Source organism: Sus scrofa, chromosome 13 (genome assembly GCF_000003025.6).
Source record: "Sus scrofa isolate TJ Tabasco breed Duroc chromosome 13, Sscrofa11.1, whole genome shotgun sequence".
Lineage (NCBI taxonomy): Eukaryota > Metazoa > Chordata > Mammalia > Artiodactyla > Suidae > Sus > Sus scrofa.
Window position 1 is genome coordinate 10768007 of NC_010455.5, and position 24609 is coordinate 10792615.

Sequence of the window (24609 nt, forward strand, 5' to 3'; positions counted from 1 at the left end):
TTTGATCAAAATAATTTACTGTCTCAAACTTATATATGGTATGAAATGTTTATTCGTAGTGTGTAAGGCACTGATCTAGGTAGTGGTGGGATAGCAAGGAGCAAATCAGACAAAATGCTACCGCCTTTTGGAATTTAGTTTAAACCAAACTTTGCATAGGTCTGATTAGATGCTTTTTTTTTTTTTTTTTTTTTTTTTGGTCTTTTTAGGATCGCACCCACAGTATGTGGAAGTTCCCAGGCTAGGGGTCAGATTGGAGCTACAGCTGCCAGCCTGAACCACAGCCACAGCAACTTGGGATCCAGGCCACGTCTTTGACCTACACCACAGCTCATGGCAATGCAGGATCCTTAACCCACTGAGCAAGGCCAGGGATCCAACCTGTGGCCTCATTGGTACTAGTTGGGTTCATTACCGCTGAGCCATGACAGGAACTCCCTCATTAGATACTTTGACATTCTGATCTGTCAGGTACTAGGAGTTCAGAATAATTCCTAGATCCTTGTAGAAATGTGGCATCTTCTGAAGTGATGCCAAGTGAGTAAAAGAATGTTGAATAAAAATTGAGCCCTTGGGAAAGCTCGTTTTATTTATAAGTTTAATTTAATTGAATATTCCTGAGTCAAGATAATTCCAAGTGAGATAGTCTGTACCTCCTACTTATATCTAGGGAACCTCTCTCTCTCTTTTTTAATCTGGCACAGTCCTTTCTCCTGAGTATCTAAAATTAACATGGCCAAGACATGTGCTCTTGCTGTTCTCTGACTAAAGTCAGAAGCAGGAATCCAGTTTGCAGGATATAGTGGGTGAGCAAAATAATGAATATACATGGTGAAGATTTCTTTTCTAGGGTGGCTGTGAATGTATTGTGAGCTTGCTAGCTCTTAGTGGCTGGGACACTTTACAGGACTATTCTGTATCTTGCACAGATGTAGCACTTTTCCACTGTTTTAAAATTCTATAAATAGTTTTTTTTCCTTACAAAAATGTGAAGTAAGTGGAACAGGCATTATTCTCACTTTATAGCTAGAGAAACAAAAGCACAGGCAAATGAGATTAATTGTGTATTCTTGGTAAATACCGCACGTAATTGCTCTTAAGGATGTGTCTAGCTCGGATATTGTAGTGCCTAAGTATGATATGGAAATAACAAAGTAAAAAAATTTTTTCTCCCATAATTACTAATATAGATTTATCAAATATGTGGTTAGTTAAGATATTCAAGAACACTGCATTTTAAAATAACTTTGTTCTTGATTTTCCTAAAAAAGTCAAGGGAACCATTAAGCTGGAGATCTTTGAAGACCACTCACAGCATGAATTTAAGTTGTTTGTGTGGTAAAGGCAGTTATTTGTAGCCATCTGCCTGGGAATTGTCTTTCCTTGTTCTTAGTTGGTCTGTGGGCTTGTGAGACACTTACCTATTGCTGATAAATAGCCAGGAATACCTGGCACATATGAGTAGGTCCTGCTGGTGTCACCAGGTAATAATCCAGGAAAGACCAAATTCTGCTAATGTAATCCTTAGTTCTAGTGAGGGAATTACGGCCGTGGAACATACTCTCTGTCAACTTATTGAAAATGTCATTCATATTTCAAGAGTTTTGGAATTTGTATATGATTAAAGTATGACCTGGAAAGTGTGGCCTCAGGCGGGGCTGGTGAAGTGCAGTACAAGAGAGCTTTGGCAGCATAAGATTCCCCAAAAGGAAGAGTTTTGCTTGACACTAGGCGCAGGTACTTACTGACAGTGGTAAGAACCCAGCTGAATCTCTGTGTCAATGTTGTATTTCCTTCTGTTCTCAGCCAGAATTGCTCCCCTGGTAGCTAGTAATATACTGGATAGTTAGGTGTGGGGGGATGCTTACAAGGAGTTTATCTGGAGGTTTTTAAATGGATTGGTACATTTTCCTTTGTTCTTAGGGTTTTTTTCGGAGAAGCATTCAGCAAAACATTCAGTACAAGAAGTGCCTGAAGAATGAAAACTGTTCTATAATGAGAATGAATAGGAACAGATGTCAGCAGTGTCGCTTCAAAAAGTGTCTGTCTGTTGGAATGTCGAGAGATGGTATGTTCTCAGTTTAAAGAGTGTTCTTAAAGCATACAGAGCTTGGCTTTTATTTCCCAGCATAAACCGGAGCTGTATAAGCCAGTTACCAACGGCCCCCTTGTGCTTAGGGTGAAACAGGTTTTAGAAACCACGTTTTGGTGCCTTGTGGGATGCCAGATTCATTAAAGTCAAATTTTAGCATCATCACCCAGAAACAGCTTTTGGCTCACTTCTTTTTTTTGCTGTTTGCTTGTGAAAAGACCCATTTTTGAATACTTTATCTTTTTCCTTTAAAAAAAAAATTTTTTTTTTTAAGTTTTTCTTTCTTTTTTTTTTTTTTTTGGCCCTGCCTGTGGCATGCAGAAATTGCCAGGCCAGGGATTGAACCTGCATCACAGCAGTGGCTTAAACCACAGCAGCGACAGTGCCTTTTTTCTTGAGTTCTCTCTATATGAATTATCTCTATACTTTCCCAGTCCTGTGATGACAATGTGCTTTTAGGGCACAGATTCTGAACACCCCGAAAGGAGATGCAAAATTGAAAGAAACTTAGGATCTGAAGTGGAGGTGATTGCTCAATTCTGGCGTGATCCTTTCCCATAGAAAACCAAAGTTGTGGTAATTTGTGGGACATTTAGTATTTTTTTTTTTTTTTTTTGTCTTTTTGCCTTTTCTAGGGCCACTCCTGCGGCATATGGAGGTTTCCAGGCTAGGGTTCCAATCGGAGCTGTAGCTGCCGGCCTATGCCAGAGCCACGGCAACTCAGGGTCCGAGCCACATATGCAACCTACACCACAGCTCAGGGCAACGCCGGATCCTTAACCCACTGAGCAAGGCCAGGGATCGAACCTGCAACCTCATGGTTCCTAGTCAGATTCGTTAACCACTGTGCCACTACGGGAACTCCAGGACATTTAGTATTATTTGTGGATGACATCACTGGAAGATTTAACTTTTCTGTTGTGCTTTGTGAAATCATTTTTGGATAGCCTCATTCTGTTCTAAGTAACATAACAGGAGTGTGAGGTTTTCAGAGGGATTAGTTTAGTAGAGTTAATTAAGAATTGCTAAGCATGAACCTTGTATTTATCAAGGGAAGGGTCATTTAAGCAATCCTTTAGATTACTGTTCATGTCTGCTGACACAGAAATACTGTATTGTAGTAATAGTAATGATGGTGGGTTTTTTTGTCTGTGCCCATGGTATATGAAAGTTCCCAGGCCAGGAGTCGAACCTGGGCCACAGCAGTGATTGGAGCTGCTGCAGTGACAAAGCGGTCTCCTTAACCTGCTGTGCCACAAGGGAACTCTGGGAAGTTCTTGAATGATAGATTTCAGCAATTGATGTTTTGTATTTTCGATTGCTTGAATTTTTTTTAATAGCACTAGAAATACTCATCTATAGTTGAGGGATATTGTGATTATCCCCAAAGAATAAAAACTTCAGTCAGTTATGAAGGAAGGAGCAGAGATTGAATATGCAGCATGATAAAGTTGTTTGCCTGTGGGAGGGATAATGTCAGAGGCTGCAGTTAGATTAGTAAGGCTCTCTGCTGGGTGGGTATATTGAATTTTTATTATCTCTGTATAAGTACTAGAATAGAAAGAAGCTTTTATTTCCTTTTCCTTAGGGTAGGAATGTTGGCGACAGGACACATTCTAAGACTAGTCTGAAAGATAATGCAAGATGAATGATTTTATTTTTATGTCATTTTAATTAAAACCCAGCAAGTTTATTTTTCAATAACTACATTTCTGTTGACTGGTTTTCCTTTTTCTTTTCTTTCCTTTTTTTTTTGAATTTTCTCTTTTAAGATTTTGGAAAAAGAGCACATCACTTGATGGTTCTTGAGAATAAGTTTACAGAAATGAAAAATGAATGGACAGTGGTCAGATGTTCATGGAGTGATTGTACATACTAGGTGCTGTTGATGTTGATGATGTAGGTAGCCAAACCACTCAGGCCTTCTTGAGAGCTTGTTTGGCGGTTCTAGCAGGGGAGCGTAGCTGCTCATATACCCTTGACCAAAGAATGGTCCTCCTCTGTTGGGATGGTCATCCTCTTTGACCGAGTGAGCAGCTTCCAGAGGGATGCACATGGAGTGGTGAGGGGGGATGGGGACACCTGCCTAGCCAGCCAGGTCAGATGATCAACCCTGCCGATCAGTGAAGTGGGGTGACAGATGTTGAAGCCAGATCGCCCTCACATCCACTTGTGCCTTCTTCTGCTTTTTAGGGCCACGTTTGCGGCATATGGAGGTTCCCAGGCTAAGGGTCCAGTTGGAGCTGTAGCTGCTGGCTTATGCCACAGACACAGCAATGCAGGATCCAAGCCACATCTGTGACCTACACCACAGCTCAGGGCAACACCAGATCCTTAACCCACCGAGGGAGGCCAGGGATGGAACCTGAAATCTCATGGTTCCTAGTATTTGTTTCTGCTGCGCCACAGTGGGAACTCCCCACTTGTGCCTTCTTAAGAGCAGAGCCTTCAGCTTTCTTAAGGTGCCGTATAGTAATGCTGGTCTGCTTCATCTGTGATTTTCAGTAGTTAACTTCAAATTTCTTTCTTAGACTTTGCTTATAAAATACCCAGGAGATCTTCTCCTTAGCCATTTATTTATTTATTTTGCTGTGGCATGCAGCAGCTTGATGTGGGATCTAGGTTCCCAGACTGAGGATTGAAGTCATGCTTCAGTGATAAAAGTGCCAAGTCCTAAACACTAGGCCACCAGGGACACCCCCCCCCCCCCCTCAGCTTTGTTTTGAGAGAAAAATAAAAAATTTTCTTGCCACTCCTGCTGCCTGTGGTACATAAAAAACAACCAGCAGGTTTAGAATAATTTGGGTCAGACGCAAGTAGATGTTCCTCACTTGTATGACTAGAGGCCATAGCTGTCAGGGCAAATTTTGTGTTATTATTTTGTGTAACCGTGTCTTACTTGGAATGTAAATGTTAAATATCCTTTTCTTCAATAGCTGTTCGGTTTGGTCGTATTCCTAAGCGTGAAAAACAGAGGATGCTAATTGAGATGCAGAGTGCGATGAAGACCATGATGAACAGCCAGTTTAGTGGTCATTTGCAGAGCGACGCTTTAGTAGAACACCATGAACAGACAGCCTTACCAGTCCAGGAACAGCTGCGACCCAAGCCCCAGCTGGAGCAAGAAAACATCAAAAGCTCTTCTCCTCCCTCTTCTGATTTTGCAAAGGAAGAAGTGATTGGCATGGTAACCAGAGCCCACAAGGATACCTTTATGTATAATCAGGAGCAGCGAGAAAACTCAGCAGAGACCATGCAGCCTCAGAGAGAACGGATTCCTCAGAACATAGAGCAATATAATTTAAATCATGACCATTGTGGCAGTGGGCTTGGCAGCCACTTTCCTTGTAGTGAGAGCCAGCAGCATCTCAATGGACAGTACAAAGGGAGGAACATAATGCATTACCCAAATGGGCATGCCATTTGTATTGCAAATGGACATTGTATGAACTTCTCCAATGCTTATACTCAAAGAGTATGTGATAGAGTTTCGATAGATGGATTTTCTCAGAATGAGAACAAGAATAGTTACCTGTGCAACACTGGAGGGAGAATGCATCTGGTATAGTGAAATTATTTTTCTTGTTCACCTTATGTTGAGAAAAGCTTTGAAGGCTTTTTTTTTATTTGGAGGATATGGGGGCAGGGGTGGAGATGTCAGAAAACCTAAAGACATTTATAGAATTAATTTTGTGTAGTGTTTTAGGTCAGATATTTTTGATAAATTTAATTTGCTGAATGATTGGATTTCACACATAACTAGGTACAAGCATGTATTTGATTGATACTGTGATTGGGATTAGGATTTTATGTAAAATGTGAATCCTGAAGAATTGGTCCTTTAATTCTTAGAAATCCCTTTCAAATTTAAGGTTCTTTTTTTTTTATTTTATTTTTTTTAGGGCTGTAGCTGAGGCATATGGAAATTCCCAGGCTAAGTGTCAAATCGGAGCTGTTGCTGCCAGCCTGTGCTACAGCCGCAGCAAAGTTGGGATCTGAGCCTGGTCTATTTCCTACACCACAGCTCATGGCAATGCCAGACCCTTAACCCACTGAGCGAGGCCATAGATTGAACCTGCATCCTTGTGGATGCTAATCGGGTTCTTAACCTGCTGAGCCATAACGGGAACTCCAGAATTTAAGGTTCTGATTAATCATTACGCTTTGGGATTTTTCTCAAAGGGCTAATCTTTGAGTTTGCCACAGTCAGTAATTCCATGATTTTAGATGGAAAGTGTTTTCATTAACCATTATAATGCAGAAAAGTCTTTGGATATAGAACATGAATGTTTCATTTTTTTGAAAATACAGGAATAGTTGAATATAATAGGCTGATTTTTAAGGATTTTCCTACAAACTTCATCCTAAGGGAATGAGTTAATGTTATTCATATCATTTAAGTGTTTTCATTAAGTATAGTAGTCTGCTAGAAAGTATATTGTTTATATTCAGCTACAGTTTCATCCAGAACAATAGTACCAGCACTTCTCTTCATACCATGAGTCCTTTAATAGTGCTTGGTATGTTTGTAGCCCGCTAATTGAAGTCGTCTTCATTTCAAAATGACTCTATCCCGATCCTAATATTAGGGGTTTTGTTTTGTTTGTTTTTTTGGTCTCTTGCAAGTATTTGATTCCATGGATCTGGAAGGTAACCTTATATTTTATTAGACTTAGTGGCTGCCTTAAGGAGGGAAAAATCTGTGAGCTTGTAGGTTCTGATTTGTGATATTCTTCATGGTTGTAGAATCATCCCATTCCTGGATCTCCTATGGATTTAGTGAAAATTGAAAGGCTGATTTTACTAATAGAGTATATAGTGTATGTTTCATAATCTTTTTAGTCTTCTAATACGTTTTTTTGGCTATTTTTTTCCTCCCTAGTCCTCATTTAGAAGGTACACCTTGTATGTCCAGTCATTGTGTCTTAATTGGACAGTTCGAGGTCAGTGGTCACACCATTGTATATGAAATAAATGGGTAGTTTTTTTTTTTTTTTAAAGAGGTATCTCACCATCTTTTCCTCTTTGAAATTGCAGCATTGTAATTGTGCCTATTTTATTTTTTATTTTTTAATTTTTATTTTTTTGCTTTTTAGGGCCGCACTTGCGGCATATGGAGGTTCCCAGGCTAGGGATCCAATTGGAGCTACAGCTTCTGGCCTGTGTCACAGCCACAGTAGTGCAGGATCTGAGCCATGTCTGTGACCTACACCATAGCTCACAGCAACGGCAGATCCTTAACCCATTGAGCTAGGCCAAGAATCAAACCCGCAGCCTCATGGTTCCTAGTCAGATTTGTTTCCACTGTGCCACAATGGAAACTCCAAATTGTGCCTATTTATTAAAAAAAGTGAGTTTCGAAATATCAACTAAGTGTGGGGTTGAGTTCTAGGCCTGAGACTAGCTGTATTCGGATGTCACTAAACCTCTTAAAGTCTCATTTCCTTATCTAAGAAATGGTCATTATAATGTCTGCCATAACTAACTAGCAGGGTTGAGAATCAAGTAAATGTGTATGAATTTGTTTGAAGACCATGAAACCAGTGTAAGGTGGCAACAGTATTAACGCAATAAACTCTTAATCCTGTGCAACAGGTTTTCGAAATAGCTTGTTATAGATGCCCTTTTTTTTTTTTTGCTGAGGCCACCTCTTAGTATGATAAATCAATTGCTGTTTAAGTTAGGTTGCTCTGAGGCTTTCTGTCACAAGGCAAGTAGCAAATAGAAAGTGCTGGTATCAGTAGATTTTACTGGTGTTGGAGGGTATTTTCATGTTGGAGTTTCCATTGATTGATACGCCACCTTTGAGCTTTCTTTACCATCTCACAATTTAAGAGTTTTTCTGTATTGTGTGTATTAGGTTTGTCCAATGAGTAAATCTCCATACGTGGATCCTCATAAATCGGGGCATGAAATCTGGGAAGAATTTTCGATGAGCTTCACCCCAGCAGTGAAAGAAGTGGTGGAATTTGCAAAGCGCATTCCTGGGTTCAGAGACCTCTCGCAGCATGACCAGGTCAACCTTTTAAAGGCTGGGACTTTTGAGGTAGGTTTTATTTATTTTGAATATTGATGCAAGACATGTAGTATTTTCATTCTCTTCTAAGTATTTATGGTTTAGAGGCCGAAACTACCAACAAAAGAATGACCATCCCAGGATCTTGGGAAAAGGCAAGGTAAATCCAGACTTAGTTAGGACTTGAAGTACAAATGCGCTGTATTCACAGCATATGAACTCCAAGTTCTAGAATTGCTTTCAAGTGTGGACTTGGCAGGTTCTTCAGAGTGTTAGACATCTACTGAAAGCCTCACCTAGCGTTCACTATGTGAACACGAAGAGTAGGCAGAATGTGGGTTTTGTCTTTTAAGGGGGTGGTAGAATATTTGGGGGACCTATTAGACATCTCTTAGGTACCACCTTGAATAGTGTTGGCCTCACCTCACTTCAGACTCCTTGGCTACTTTTTCTTCTCACCTTCTGCTGTGATGCATTCTGTCTGGGCTTGGGGCAGCCCCTGTTGCCAACTTCAGTAGGACGGAGACAGTGCCTCTCACCTGTCTGCCCCAGGGCTTCCCTGCTGCTGAGGAGGTGGGAGAAATCTCAGGACTTGTTCTGAAATGCAGAGTGGTGGGTGGAAAGTGGGTGTTGGGTGGGCCCAGTCTTTGATCACTGGGGGAAGGGAGCCAGCGGATATGTCTTCACGTCCCCTGGATGGTCCCACAGGATTGAGCTCCCTGGTATTCTTGAGGTCAGGTGGTGTCCACCTTAGTAATACATCCTCTGAGACGGACTCTCTTTCCTTCCCACCTCATTTCCTTTTTCTAACTCCTCTTTTCACATGCGCCAGTGCATATCTGACATAACTTTTTGCTTTCAGCTCTATTTTCTGGGGCCCCTGTACTGCAACAGAGAAGATGATGTTTTCGTAAAAAAAACAGCTGTGGTGTAATTCCAAAGCAACACATACAGGTTAAGATTTTTAGTTTAAAGGAAAACGTTAGACATGAGATTTAAAGGTAGAAGGGATGTCAGATCAAGTTCAGTTCAGCCGTTTCTGAGGTTAGGTGACTACAGCCCAGACAGGTGAAGAGACTTTTCTTTGATTACCAATAAATTTGTGACAGTCAGGACTAGAGTGTGGATCTCATACTCCAGGACTTGTGTTCTTTTCACCTGTGATTTGTCTTGGGATTTTTACGTTAGAGTTAGTACCATCTTCTTAGAAGGCTCACTGTCTTTTGGGTTGTCTTGTATAAAATAAGCCTTTTTTGGGGAAGCATTGCAAAGGGAAAATGTCCAGTGTTCCTCTGGTTAAAAGAGAAATGGGTGACACGGACGTCACCGTTTACTGTAGTGGAGGGAGTGCTGTAGTTAGGCAGTTGCTGACTGGTCTGGCTTGGATTTCAATAATAACTGGACATCTAGAACACCTACCATAATCATTTTTTCTGTGTACAGTCACTTTGCGTTATGGTTTATGAGATAGACTGATTAGAGTTGATCTGATGCATTTGGTGTTTGAATGTTTCCAAGTGTTGTTGCAGTGAAATACTCTTTTTTTACTTAGGGCTTTGAGGCTCTGTGATGTACTTGGGGCCTAAAGAGTTGCTTTTGGCCAAGGCCCAGTTTCATGGTTCTTGGCATTATTGCCTGCTTTAATTTTGACTTTGCATTTTAGAATCTTTATTAATAGTTTCAGAGCATATCATAGGACTTGAGTATTTTGCCACTGGTGGCTGGAATTTCTTTTTTTTTTTTTTTTTTTTTTTTTTTTGGTCTTTTTGCCTTTTCTAGGGCTGTTTCCCGTGGCATATGGAGGTTCCCAGGCTAGGGACCTAATCAGAGCCGCAGATGCTGGCCTACATCACAGCTCACAGCAACGCTGGATCCTTACCCCGATGAGCAAGGCCAGGGATCGAACCGGCAACCTCACGGTTCCTAGTCGGATTCATTAAACACTGCACCACGAGGGGAACTCCTGGCAGCTGGAATTTTTGATGCTCTTCCTGGAATATTATTGCTTTAGGCAAGTGGTTCTGGGTGAAAGTAAATTCTGTTTTTCTTCGTAGGATGTCTCTTAATGGACTTGACTACTGAGTTATTTTTTAGTATTACTGTTGATCTTCTCCAAATACATTTAAGTCTTTTTCTTTTTCCAGGTTTTAATGGTACGATTTGCATCATTATTTGATGCAAAGGAACGTACTGTCACCTTTTTAAGTGGAAAGAAGTATAGTGTGGATGATTTACACTCAATGGGAGCAGGGGATCTGCTAAACTCTATGTTTGAATTTAGTGAGAAGCTAAATGCCCTGCAACTTAGTGATGAAGAGATGAGTTTGTTTACAGCAGTTGTCCTGGTATCTGCAGGTAAGCAAGCTGGTTCAACACTGTGGTACGCATGGAATATAGTGTGACTAGCTGGGGAAGGTGGCAGTTGACCAGGTTTTGGCAAACTGTGTAAAGGAGAGGCCTTAAGGAAGATGCCGAAATATGAATCTCTTGTTTTTGATAATTAATTTTTAAAAAATCTTGACAGTAAAAGTCAAAAGTAAAAGTCAAATAGTGATAAAAGGATGTGCCTTATATTTACTACTCTTTGTTTTTAGCTTTTGTTCATAATTTTTAAGAGTCTAAATCATTGTTTTATGGACTTATCTTTTGAAATGTTTTTTATCTCCAGGTAGGTGATTCTAATATGAATCTAAATTTTAATTAAAGTATTATATGGGTTACTTAAACAAGTTAAAAGTATCAAGATGTATTACTGTATTTTGTTAGAAAAATCAGTGAATTATGAATTGTGGGCTTTCACTTAAAGCTACTGAATTTTCTGTGACTGGGAGTAATTTTATCTTTTGGTGTCTCGGTTTCCTCATCCTGTGAAAGGAAGGAATTGTACCATGGGAGCCTAGCCTGGGGTTGGCACAGAATAAATAACTCAGTCACTGGATGAGTGACCAAGATTGTTGAAGCCTAACATTTACTCTTTGTTTATATGAGTCATTCATTGATGATATTTACCAATTTCCTGCCGCCTTTCATTATATTGCAGTTATTTCTTTTTCTTTTTTTTTAAGGGCCACACCCACAGCATATGGAGATTCCCAGGCTAGGTGTCGAATCAGAGCTGTACCTGCTGGCCTACATACACCACAGCCACAGCAATGCCGGATCCGATCTGCGTCTGTGACCTACACCACAGCTCGTGGCAACGCCGGATCCTTAACCCACTGAGCGAGGTCAGGGATCGAACCTGCATCCTCATGGATGCTAGTCGGATTTGTTAACTGCTGAGCCAGGACGGGAACTCCTGCAGTTATTTCTGACCAAAGTATTTCAATTCAGACAATAGCTGTTAAGGTAGGAATTACTCCCAATAGCGACTTGGAAATTGAGACAGTGACTGTTTTGGGGACATGTAAGTGCCAGTCATTTTTGGGTATTGCTAACTTTATTTTAAAACATTTGTTGAGGGAGTTCCTGTCGTGGCGCAGTGGTTAATGAATCCGACTAGGAACCATGAGGTTGCGGGTTCGGTCCCTGCGCTTGCTCGGTGGGTTAACGATCCGGCGTTGCCGTGAGCTGTGGTGTAGGTTGCAGACGCGGCTTAGATCCCGCGTTGCTGTGGCTCTGGTGTAGGCTGGTGGCTACAGCTCCGATTCGACCCCTAGCCTGGGAACCTCCATATGCCGCGGGAGCGGCCCAAGAAATAGCAAAAAGACAAAAAAAAAAAAAAAAAAAAACAACATTTGTTGAGGAGTTCCTGTCTTGGCTCAGTGGAATCTGACTAGGAACCATGAAGTTTTGATCCCTGGCGTCGCTCAGTGGGTTAAGGATCCGGTGTTGCCATTATCTGTGGTGTAGGTTGCAGACGTGGCTTGGATCTGGTGTTGCACTGGCTCTGGCGTAGACAGCAGTACAGCTCAGATTAGACCCCTAGCCTGGGAATCTCCACATGCTGCAGGTGCAGCCCTCAAAAAAAGACAAAAGACAAAAAAATAATAATAATAATAAATAAATAAAATATTTGTTGAGAATTGTACAGTTTGTGGGTTTGTTTGTTGGTTTTTGATTTTTTAGGGCTGCCCCTGTGGCATATGGAGGTTCCCATCCCAGGCTAGGGGTCAAATCGGAGCTATTGCTGCTGGCCTAAGCCAAAGCCACAGCAACACAGGATCTGAGCTGTGTCTGTGACCTACACTACAGCTCACAGCAACGCCGGATTCTTAACCCACTGATCGAAGCCAGGGATCAAACCTGCAACCTTATGGTTCCTAGTTGGAATCATTTCTGCTGTGCCACGATGGGAACTCTATACAGTATTTTTATTTGAGTTACTCCAAGTTTCCTGTTTGCTTCCTATTGTATAAAAGACATTGTGCTGAGCGCTGTGAGAGTTGTTACGTATAAGTTATGGCCCCTGGTTATGTGGCTGAACTAGAAATCAGTACATCTTAAATCAGTAATCCTTAAGGAGAGTAAGTTCTTTGTATATCTTTACGGGCCTGTATGTCAGTGGTATAAAAGACCTACAGAATTTGCAGGCATCATTTAGCTACCTTTCCTGGGTAGCTCTACCTGGGTAGCTAAAAATGTACTTATAGGAAAGTATGGATGGCCTGTCAGTGAGGGAAGCCTATTTTCTTAGTAACCTTGTAGTGCTTTCTTGTACTTACTTACCATTTTGCAGAGTCTCTCCCTCTCTCTCTTTCTCTCTTTTTTTTTTGGCCACACCCATGGCATGCAGAAGTTCCTAGGCCAGGGATTGAACCTGCGCCACAGCAGTGATTCAAGCCACTGCAGTGATGACACTGGATACTTAACCCACTGCATTACAAGGGAACTTCCATTTTGTAGAGTCTCTTGATGAGTAATTAGTAATGGTTTGAGTTGGCATCAGATTACTAAATCTATATTTGGGAAACTAAAGGTAATCCATACTTGTTAACTTCTTTATCTGTTGAATGTACCTTAAGTGCTAGGTGTGAGGGTGAGACAGAACAAGCATTAAGACACAAGCTTGCTCTCCAGGTATTTATGTTCTGTTTGAAGAGACAGAACTAATACACAAAGCTTTGTGTTACTAAACCATGTGCTTCTGCCTGAGGTAAGTAGGAGTTATAGGAAGGAAGATGAAATCATCTTGAGAAGGCTTTGTGGGAGAATGAGAAGTGGAGCTGGAATGTGAAGGATGAATTATTAGGTCTTCCCAGTGAAAGGTGATGGGATAGCATGGGAGAATGAGGGCATAAGATAGGGCAGGGGAAGGAAGGGGTGGGTGGCCAAAGCTTGGCGTGTTCCCTAAAGGGGAGGGAGAGAGAGAAAGGTGGAAGTTAGGGGAGCACCAGGTTTTAGAGTGACAACTATCAGAACTAAACAGGTTTTGACTGAAATAAGGGGCAGTGGGAAGTCAGGCATGAACAAAGAGATGCTTTAAGAGTAGTTCTGGGAGTTTCTGTTGTGGCGCAGTGGGTTAAGGATCTGGCGTTGCCAGGGTGGCATAGGTCGCAGCTGAAGCTCACGTTCAACCGCTGGCTGGGAACTTCCATATGCCATGGGTGCAGCCAAAAAGAAAAAAAAAAAAAAGAGAGAAAGAGTAGTTCTGCATCTTTCTTCTGGGTGGACTAGACAGTTGAGTCATCAGAGCTAGAGAGCCAGGTTGAGAGGCTGTCGAAGAAACTTAAGGTTTGTGGCAGTGGTGTGAGCGCTCCTGAAGTAGGTAGTGGCAGAGGAGGTGGGGAAGGAGGGACTACATCCCAGAGGTACGTAGGAGAAGAAATGAAGGCAGAGAGATGAAGGAAAGGGGAGCTTTTTGCCAGGAACCATGCTACTTCATTTATATTTTCCACCAGGAGTATGATTTTTTTGTTGTTTTAAATTTAAATTTTGATTAAAAAATTTTTAATTGTTCTGATCATGAGAATGAAATGAATACATTAGAAAATTTAAGATGAGAATAAAGATGCTATCACTACCAAAAAAGATCACTAGTAACATTAGGGGTTTCTCTATCCATTCAAATATACATCCATTTGTCCATTTGCCTACTTATTGAGAGATGATATATAAAGAAATGTTTGACGTACTAAATGGAAAAGACTGCTATAAAAGAACATAAGGCAGGAGTTCCTGTCTTGGTGCAGTGGTAACGAATCCTACTAGGATTCCATGTTGCTGTGGCTCTGGCATAGGCTAGTGGCTACAGCTCCGATTCGACCCCTAGCCTGGGAAGCTCCATATGCCGAGGGTGCAGCCCTAAAAAGACAAAAAAAAAAAAAAAAAAGGCATTCTTATTTTGTTATGTTTATATATGAAGATAATACAAACAACACGAAAGTACATGAACAGTTCCATGCAGTTTATTTTTAGCTTTTTTTTTTTTTTTTTTTTTTTTGTCTTTTTGCCATTTCTTGGGCCGCTCCCGTGGCATATGGAGGTTCCCAGGCTAGGGGTCCAGTCGGAGCTGTAGCCGCCGGCCTACACGACAGCCACAGCAACGCGGGATCCGAGCCACGTCTGCGACCTACACCACAGCTCACGGCAACGCCGGATCCTTAACCCACTGAGCAAGGGCAGGGATCGAACCCGCAACCTCATGGTTCCTAGCCGGATTCGTTAACCACTGCGCCACGACGGGAACTCCTATTTTTAGCTTTTTTAAGGCCACACCCACAGCATATGAAGTTCCCAGACTGGGAGTCAAATTGGAGCTACAGTTGCCGGGCTACACTACAGCCACAGCAACGCCAGATCTGAGCTGTGGCTGTGACCTCCACCACAGCTCATGGCAATGCTGTATCCTCAACCCACTGAGCAAGGCCAGGGATCAAACCTATGTCCTCATGGTTACTAGTCAGGTTTGTTACTGCTGAGCCACGATGGGAACTCTCTTCCCGCATTTTAAATTAGTATCTTGTTTTACTTTATGATAGTGTTCCTGTCAAATTTAAATTTTTATCACTTAAAAAGAATTATTTTAAAATCAGTATCTGGGTTGGAATAGAAGAGTATAAAATGGCAAGTCTCTCCTGTTCCTAGCCTGTTCTTCAGATGACCAGATTTCTAACCGTCTTTCTTTTTAATTTTTTGGTGGTTGCCCAGCCAACTCTAAATATTATGTTCATTTTTTATTTTGTCACTTTTCCCTCTCAGTTTTTGTGTTTTATTTTTTAAGTTGCTTTATTTATTTATAAATTTAATACCCTCACATTCTTTGAAGATTCACTTTTACTTTTTTATTTTTTCTGGCCACCTCGTGCTGTGCCTTGATGTGGGATCTCAGTTCCCAGACCAAAGATTGAACCCGGGCTGCAATGGTGAAAGCACAGAGTCCTAACCACTAGACCACCAGGGAACTCCATGATCTTTCACTTTTACCATAACCTGTCAAGTGGTTTAGGTAGCATATTCTTACTATCCAGGGAGACAGTATTCTCCTTTCTCCATATAATGGCTTCTTTTGCTCTGCTATTTCTTCTACCTTATCAAGAATTAAAACATTTATTTTCTGTCCTATAATTGTGACTATTTTACATGCTTTATCAGTTGATTCTGAAGGTTAAAAGTAGGAGTTCCCTTCATGGCTCAATGGAAATGAATCTTACTAGTAACTGTGAGGACACAGGTTCGATCCCTGCCCTTTCTCAGTGGGTTAAGGATCCAGCATTGCTGTGAGCTGTGGTGTAGAGTGGCAGCTGCAGCTCCAATTCGACCCCTACCCTGGGAACTTCCATGTACAAAAGACCAAAAAAAAAAGTAGGATTTCCCACTGTGGCGCAGTTGGTTAAAAATCTCACTGCAGTGGCTCAGGTTGCTGCAGAGGTACAAATTCAGTCCCTGGCCTGATGAGTGGGTTAAAGCATCCAGCATTGCTGCAGCTGCAGCTCGGGTTGCAGCTGCACCTGGAATTCAATCCCTGGCCTGAGAACTTCCATATGCCAGATGTGTGGCTTTAAAAAAAAAAGACTGAAATGTAAAACATAAGCATTGTACAGTGTTTTGATTGCATAATAGTGTTCATGGTATGATTGCAAATGAGAAGCCAGTGTCGATCTCTCTCCAACTCTGTGCTTCCTGAAGGGAATGTTTGAAGTGTCAGATAACAAATGGATTATTTATTTATATTCTCTATTAATTGCTTAGAATTAAGCAGCATTCTAGTTTGCTCTATATTCAAAATTGCTTTCATTTTTCTTGGAATCTACACTTGCTTTCTGGTTTTGTTTTGGTTGTTGTGAGAAGAAATGCTGGTTAATGATCTTGTTTTATAATTTTGTCCTCACAGTAGACCTTTGATGTGAACTGGGACATGTTTCCTCAGTTACACAGGCAAGGAATTTGAGGGACAAGGTCACACTTTTAATAATTGGCATTTGATCTCCTACTAGTCTAGCTTCAAAAGCCTTCCCATTCTACTGCTGGTTAACAGAATAGCTTTAGCTGCTAAGGGAGAGAGAAATCTCAAATGTGGTACCATGGAGAGAAGAGGAATGATACCTGGAAGGTAAATCCTTCTTCAGGTCATGTGAAACGAAAGCAGTCACTTCCAGTTGAGGATCAGAAAATAGCATTTAGGTGTGAGGCCAAGGCTTATCTAGATGTGGATTTTAGTTGTTCTCATAGAGGGTTTCACTTATAGGACGTGAACATGTGTAGGAAGGACAGGTGGTACAAACTTGGGAGAGGAACGAAGAACCATATAGTTAAGGAAATAGGAGATAGCGTTAGCATGAATTAAATTATGCAAGAAATAGCGCAGCGCTTAGTGCGTCATTTGGAAGATGAATTTCCATTTCAATCTGTGCATTCTAGTGTTGCGTTTCCTAGGGAATTGTTGTTTATGATTGTTAGATGTGTAATTAGGATCTTTGGCCTTGAAATCATGAAACCATGGCTTTCCAAATTGAGGTTTTAGAAAAGCTTAATGTGATTTACATTTTTAGGTATAAGCGTCTCATTTTCCTAAGGGAATTAAATAGAGAAGCATATGTCATCCAAACACAGGATATTCACTGGGGACCAATCACGTATAATACTAATTAAAATATCCTTTCTTACTTACTGTTTCTTTGCCACCTAGATTATTTTATTTGTGGAGATTACTGTCACTGTCATTCTTTCCCAGTTGGTATTGTAAATTTCTGATGATACAATGTAAACCAGTTATTTTTTTCCTGTCAAAATATGAGCTCTCTAAGGAAGGAATTTTGGTTGGTTAGGCTAATTCCCTAGCACTGGTCATGGTAACCACACATATTCAGTAGGTGTTTGGGTGAATGGATTCATAAGTTTGCAAAGATGCTCAAGGAAACAGTTACTTGAATATTAAAGGCAAGGGAGGGTCTTGGGAGCATTGTCGAAAGCTTTTAGTAGTTTTGCACAGATTACCCTTAGATTTTATGGCCAAAGTCAAGTGTCAAGAGAAGAGAGATCTTTTGTCCAGCTCACAATTTTGTCTGAAAAATTATGATCCCCTCTCCGCAAACCGGTAGTCAACATTCAGTTTGTTTCTTTTTCCATAAGGATTAGTACATAATTGGAGTTCCCGTCATGGTGCAGTGGTTAACAAATCCGACTAGGAACCATGAGGTTGAGGGTTCGATCCCTGGCCTTGCTCAGTGGGTTAATGATCCGGCGTTGCCCTGAGCTGTGGTGTAGGTCGCAGACGCTGCTCGGATCCCGTGTTGCTGTGGCTCTGGTGTAGACTGGCGGCTACAGCTCTGACTAGACCCCTAGCCTGGGAACCTCCATATGCCGCGGGAGCAGCCCAAGAAATAGGAAAAAAAAAAAAAAAAGAGTACATAATTGTAGTAATAATCCAAATTTTAAAATGTCAGATAAACATATTTTCATCATTTTTTCCTGCATTTAGAGTTAATTACCCACCTTTACTATTACATTTTAGTCCTTGTCTGAGTGTTTATATTGCAAGTGGCCTTTTTTCAGGTACCAGTTAGAATAGAAGGCCTAATTTCCTTGTTAGAAAAAAAAAAAGAAAAGTAAGTGGCCAGAGAATTTTTTTTCTTTGGAGAAGTCTTTTTCTTATTAATTAAAACTCCCTGTACTTGGAGCCATTGACTATTTCTTGTGCACTACTGTCTTCTGTTGTCAAGGGAAGAAATAGCCCTTCCTGATGAAAAAAGTTGCTAGGCAAACAACAAAGGTTTGGCTTATTTTAAGATACTTTTCTTGGGAGGTCCCATGGTGGCTCAGTTGGTAGCAAACCCAAATAGTATCCAGGAGGACCGAGGTTTGATACCTGGCCTTAATCAGTGGGTTGGGGATCTGGTATGGTGTAGGTTGCAGGTCTGGCTTGGATCCTGAATTGCTGTGGCTGTGGCATAGGTGCCTACCTGCAGCTGCAGCTTCAATTTAACCCCTAGCCTGGGAACTTCTCTGTGCCACAGATGTAGCCCTAAAAAGCAAAAACAAAACAAAACAAAACAAAAAAAAACCCTTTTCTTTATTATTAAGTCACTAATTTATTAATGTTTTTGTATGATGAATTTCATAAGCATGATATGCTAAATGAAAGTGAATGCAAGTTAATATAACTAGGTAATAAAGTTGCATACTGTATTAGTTATCTGTTACTGCATAGCAAATTACCCTAAAACTCTGTGGCATAAACACGCATACATTTGGAGTTCCCATTGTGGCTCAGTGGAAACAAACTCGACTAGGATCCATGAGGATGCGGGTTTGATCCTTGGCCTTGGTCAGTGGGTTAAGGATCTGGAGCTGGTGCTGCCATGAACTGCGGTGTAAGTTGCAGATGTGGCTTGGATCTGGCATTGCTTTGGCTATGGTGTAAGCTGGCAGCTGCAGCTCCAATTCGACCCCTAGCCCATATGCTGCAAGTGCAGGCCCCCACCCCAGCCCCGCAAAAGGCATATATTTGTTATCTCTCAGCTTCTGTGGGTTAGGATATGGGTATGGCTTAGATGTGTGCCTCTGGCTCAGGGTTTCTAAGGAGGCTATGGTCAAGCCATGGGCAGGTTGTAGTCTCATGTGAAGGCTCTGCTAGGGCAAGACCCACCTCCAGGCTTGTTCATGTAGTGTTTGTGGGATTCTTTTCCTTGCAAATCGTTAGACTGCGCACTTCAGTTTTTGGCTGGCTGTTGGCTAGAGACCACCCTCAATTCTTAGCACATGCACCATTTCACAGGGCATAAAACATGGCATCTGGGTTTCCTCAGAGCGAGTGACAGAGAGAATACCTAAGATAGGACCTGCGGTTGTTTCTATAATATTTTCTCCAGTAGTAGTGAGTAAGTCTGGCCCATTCAAGGGGAGAGGGACACACACACAGATGCCAGGATGAGGGGTCATTCATCGGAGTCCGTTTTAGAGGCTGCCTGCCCCAAGTGGTAATACGCAAATGTGGATTTATTCCATATGAGTTGAAAATAATATTTCTCATCCACATCATTTATTTTGTTTTGCCAATTATAAGAAGTGAAATTAGATGGCATCTAATTTTAAAAATCATAACTTCTAGATCTTTGTGAACAAAAATTCCTAAATACTATAAAGAATTTTGATTTATCAAGTATACTGTGAGATACGGTTTTATGATTAATTGCTACAAAAATTTACAATTGGGATTTAAAAAATTTTGTCAGTTCCAACGTACAAAACCTTTGTTTTGAATTCATTAATGAGACTGATGAGAAAGAATTCTATTTGTATTTTATGTTAATAATGTGTCTTCTCCGCCATCTCCTGACTCTCCCTCAGATCGATCTGGAATAGAAAACGTCAACTCTGTGGAGGCGTTGCAGGAAACGCTCATCCGTGCACTAAGGACCTTAATAATGAAAAACCATCCAAATGAGGCCTCTATTTTTACAAAACTTCTTCTAAAGTTGCCAGATCTTCGATCTTTAAACAACATGCACTCTGAGGAGCTCTTGGCCTTTAAAGTTCACCCCTAAGGCCTTTATTTGTTGAAACATGAACTGGTTCATGCTGACTGTACCCGTTGTGCTAAAATGCTTATTTATATGTGTATGCCATACGTGGAATAGGAGAGATCTTTGAGACAACATGAGACTGCACGCTGTCTCTGTATCATGAGTAGCTATTTGGATTGAGATTTCTTCGGCCATGATTAGACATTGACTGCAGTTCCCCAATAGACCAGTCAGCTGTGTTGCACTTAAACTGGAGAAGTTACACTGAATTATAGTCACACTGAATGTTAGACTTTTTCATCTGCCAAAACCAAAAACCATTTTGATCTCCCTGTGGTATAAATATAATGCACAATTACAAGTAGATGAGGACTTAAAAGTTAATCCTTTGTGGTGGAAGTTCTCTTATAAGATGGAAACTTGATTTCACCACAGACTGTCTGATTTGGTGATTGGAGACTTCGCAAGTTAGGAGTTCTCCTTGTCTGTGTTTCACTCGGCCACCGTGAACGCGCATGGTCCCGGGCAGGTTCACTGATTGCGGACAGTGAGAGTTGATCGTGTTCCCAAGGCCTCACCTCACAGAGATAATAAAAAATGTCTGTAAGGCATATTTACCTCTTGGGAGATAGGCACTATGTAAATAAGGTAAAGTTTTTGTTATTATAATTATTCATAGTAGTGTTTTTTTATTTCTACATGTTTCTGAGAAGTCATTTCACAGTCCACACCAATCTATTATTCAGGGTTCCTCCATACGTGTGGGGTATCCTTCTGGCACCCACATATTCAAAGTTTATGGGTACATCAAATACATAGTATGTGTACATAATCTGTATGTGAATATAGTTATACATAAATATATTTCTTCACAATATTTTAAACTGTGAAGAACTTTATCATACAGTAAACTTAAAACAAGAGGTGTCAGAAGACCCAAACTAGGTGCATTTTACCTGTTGATAACATTACCATTGCTTTAAATGTTTAGACAATAGAGAATTGAATTTATGCTCTCTTTTTTGTTTATTTAAGCAACACTTAATGTAAGAAGCGCAATAGGCAGTTGAATCCAAATTTCAAAAAATACGTATTTTAATCTTTGGTAAAAAATTTTGGTTCAGGTACTAGTTGTTTAAAATTTCAAATTCTTTGTGCTAAAAAAGGTTGCATTGCTGCCCCTTACACACATGCTGCAGCTTGATGATAAATATTTTGATTCTTTCTGGAGAACCAATCAATGTTTAAGAAAATGGTTTATATGTTGATGTGTGCCTGGGAGTGTATGAGTGTGGGTGTGCAAATGTGTTCTGAATCCACTTATTTTTTTCTCCTAAATAACACTACAGGGATTTTGTCAAATTAAATTTAATCTATAATTTGAAAACTCATTTAGTGTATGACCTACAGGCTTACAAATGGTATAGTCAGAGACATTTCATCCACCTATCTGATATTGGGCTTTATTAAGTAGATAAGATCAGCCTCTGTTTATGGCTGTCGGAGAAAATTGACAAAAAGTTGAGAATTTTATGTATGTTTTTCTGGTGCCCTGGTAGATAGCAATTAAATGGATTTTTCGGTAAAGATTGCCTTCTATATAATTTTTGGATTATATACAGTTGCAAAAATGAAAGATCCCACTTTATTCAGCCTGTTACTTTAATGACATGTGAGCAGAATGCCTTATTTTGTAACCTTGTTTAACTTGTTGCTACTGGGACTTGAATTTCTGTGGCACTAGTTAAGTAAGTTAGAAAAGAGTTAAAACCCTCTCATTATTAAAGAGGAAAGGTGATGGCGATGTCTGTAATACAATATAAACCATAATTGTGATTTACCTTAAATAGGTATGACTCTTATGGGATATACATTATAGTTTTTGTGAATTCTTTACATGATAGCATTATCTTTTTATAATTTTTTTTTTCCTAAGATGCATAGTTTTCTTCTATGGGGAATAGAAACGGCTTTTTGAAGTAATACTGAAAACCTCAAAGATCATGTTGTTTCTTAATTTTTGCCTTTGCATAAGCCTCTTTATAACATATATCTTTAAAACAATTACTAAGTCTTTAGGAATGTGTAACCAGAACTATGTTAGTATTGCTTATAAAACTTTAGTTAGGTTCAATATATACATGTATACATCTATATATAGGTATAGGGATTTGCATTTTGTCTTGTAAAATTTTATTTGAACAAATTCTTCCTGTAGGTAATGGGAAACAATAGTTCATATGCCACTCATAGCATTTCTATATTTGAAGATAGCCCAAGATTGAAACTTCTAATTCTAAAATTAAACCAGCAGCCTATTACAAGCACATTCTTCGATTGAGTCATTGGTTATAAACCTACTAAATGTGGAGAAGACAACCAGTTTAGGGAACTTCTGAGTTGGTGGGACACTGTTGATTAATTAATAATGTACTGTATGAATTAAGTGATGCTTTAACTCTGATTTTACATTTTAAAGTTAAAATATGGGCATTATGTCAGCAAACTTAAGGGCATTATGTCAGCAAGCTAAAACATTTTTTTCCTGTGCTTTTAATGTGTCTCTTTACATGATCTGAGAGCGGATTCAAGCTTTTAGAGAAGTAGCTGAGGGAAAAGGGAAACATCCTCTTGGGATGAAGCTTTTCCTTATGGCGATGGTTTAATTACAGACTCAGACATTAGAAGGAAATTTCATTGGATTAATTGTATAGCTTTCGTAATTACATTTCAAGAAATTACCATTGTAACTTGATAAGATATGGTTTATTTTATGTAAACATCATTGCAAAGCCAGGTGTAGAAGCTCAGCTAGGTTTATTACTGTGCACGAGAGTAAGTACCTATCTCAAGTATCCTTTTTCCTTTCCAATATAAAGTTTGCTGAATGTACAAGAAGAGTTTATCACTTAGGATATAGAATTTTTTTAGGGGTTGGGGGGAGGGGCCCTGTCAGGAAATTACCTTTAAACACAGATTGTCTTGATTTGATCCGAAGCATAAAACTTGAAGCTATTCTTGAACATGGAAAAATAAAATGGCTATTGTTTTAAAAAGAAATGATAGAAATATATTGTTGACATGATATGAATTACATTTATTTTCTACAAACTGTTATTGATGACATGGATAATATCTTCATGTTTCTGAAAAGTAATCTGTACATGGGGGGAGGGGATAATAAATATTATTTCTAACCAGGTGTGGTTTTGGGTGTCTTCCTATCCTGACTTTTTTTGTGCGACCGTCTATAATTTTACTGCTTTTCCCCGAGCATAGCAGGATCTCTCATGTAGACCTCTGGTTCCGCATAGGGGAGATATGTACACAGGGCTTCTGTCTTTTTTTACCTTTTATTTATTTATTTTTCTACAGTACAGCATGGTGACCCAGTTACACATACATGTATACATTCTTTTTTCTCACATTACATGTTCCATCATAAGTGACTAGACAGAGTTCCCAGTGCCACACAGCAGGATCTCAGTTGCTAATCCATTCCAAAGGCAATAGTCTGCATCTATTAACCCCAAGCTCCCAGTCCCTCCCACTCCCTCCCCTGCTCCCTTGGCAACCACAAGTTTATTCTCCAAGTCCATGATTTTCTTTTCTGTGGAAAGTTTCCTTTGTGCCGTATATCGGATTCCAGATATAAGTGATACGGTATTTGTCTTTTTTTTTCCTGACTTACTTCACTTAGTATGAGAGTCTCTAGTTCCATCCATGTTGCTGCAAATGGCATTATTTTGTTCTTTTTTATGGCTGAGTGATATTCCATTGTGTATATATCACATTTTACTAATCCAATCATCTGTAAGCAGACATTTGGGTTGATTCCATGTCTTGGCTATTGTGAATAGTGCTGCAATGAACATGCGTGTACATGTATCTTTTTCAAGGGAAGTTTTGTCCAGATATATGCCCAAGAGTGGGATTGCGGGGTCATATGGAAGTTCTATGTATAGATTTCTAAGGTTATCGCCAAACTGTTCTCCATAGTGGTTGTACCAGCTTACATTCCCACCAACAGTGCAGGAGGGTTCCCTTTTCTCCACACCTCCTCCAGCACTTGTTATTTGTGGACTTATTGATGATGGCCATTCTGACTGGTGTGAGGTGGTATCTCGTGGTAGTTTTGATTTGCATTTCTCTAATAATCAGGGATGTTGGCATTTTTTCATGTGCTTGTTGGCCATCCATATATCTTCCTTGGAGAAATGTCTACTCAGGTCTTTTGCCCGTTTTTGGGTTGTTGGCTTTTTTGCCGTCGAGTTGTATAAGCTGCTTGTTTATTTTGGAGATTAGGCCCTTATCAGTTGCATCATTTGAAACTCTTTTCCCATTCTGTAAGTTGTCTTTTGTTTTCTTTTTGGTTTCTGTTGCTATGCAAAAGCTTGTCAATTTGATTAGGTCCCATTGGTTTATTTTTGCTTTTATTTCTGTTGCTTTGGGAGACTGACCTGAGAAAACATTTGTAAGGTTGATATCAGAGAATGTGGTCATTTCAGTAGATGCAGAAAAAGCATTTGACAAAATCCAACATCCATTCATGATAAAAACTCTTACTGGAGTTCCCGTCATGGCTCAGTGGTTAACGA

The 24609-nt window shown here is 40.1% G+C and overlaps 1 protein-coding gene across 2 annotated transcripts in view; it reads left to right on the forward strand.

Annotated features, from left to right (window-relative positions):
* NR1D2 (nuclear receptor subfamily 1 group D member 2) overlaps positions 1-23213 on the forward strand; it is a 34266-nt gene extending 11053 nt beyond the window's left edge. Inside the window, exons 4-8 of one of the 2 annotated variants that reach the window (XM_021071423.1) lie at positions 1924-2068; positions 5029-5654; positions 7953-8138; positions 10253-10463; positions 19836-23213. In XM_021071423.1, coding sequence (XP_020927082.1) covers positions 1924-2068; positions 5029-5654; positions 7953-8138; positions 10253-10463; positions 19836-20032 — 1365 coding nt within the window. In that variant the 3' untranslated portion in view covers positions 20033-23213. The remainder of the gene's footprint in view (positions 1-1923; positions 2069-5028; positions 5655-7952; positions 8139-10252; positions 10464-19835) is intronic. The other variant, XM_021071424.1, reaches the window with a different exon arrangement.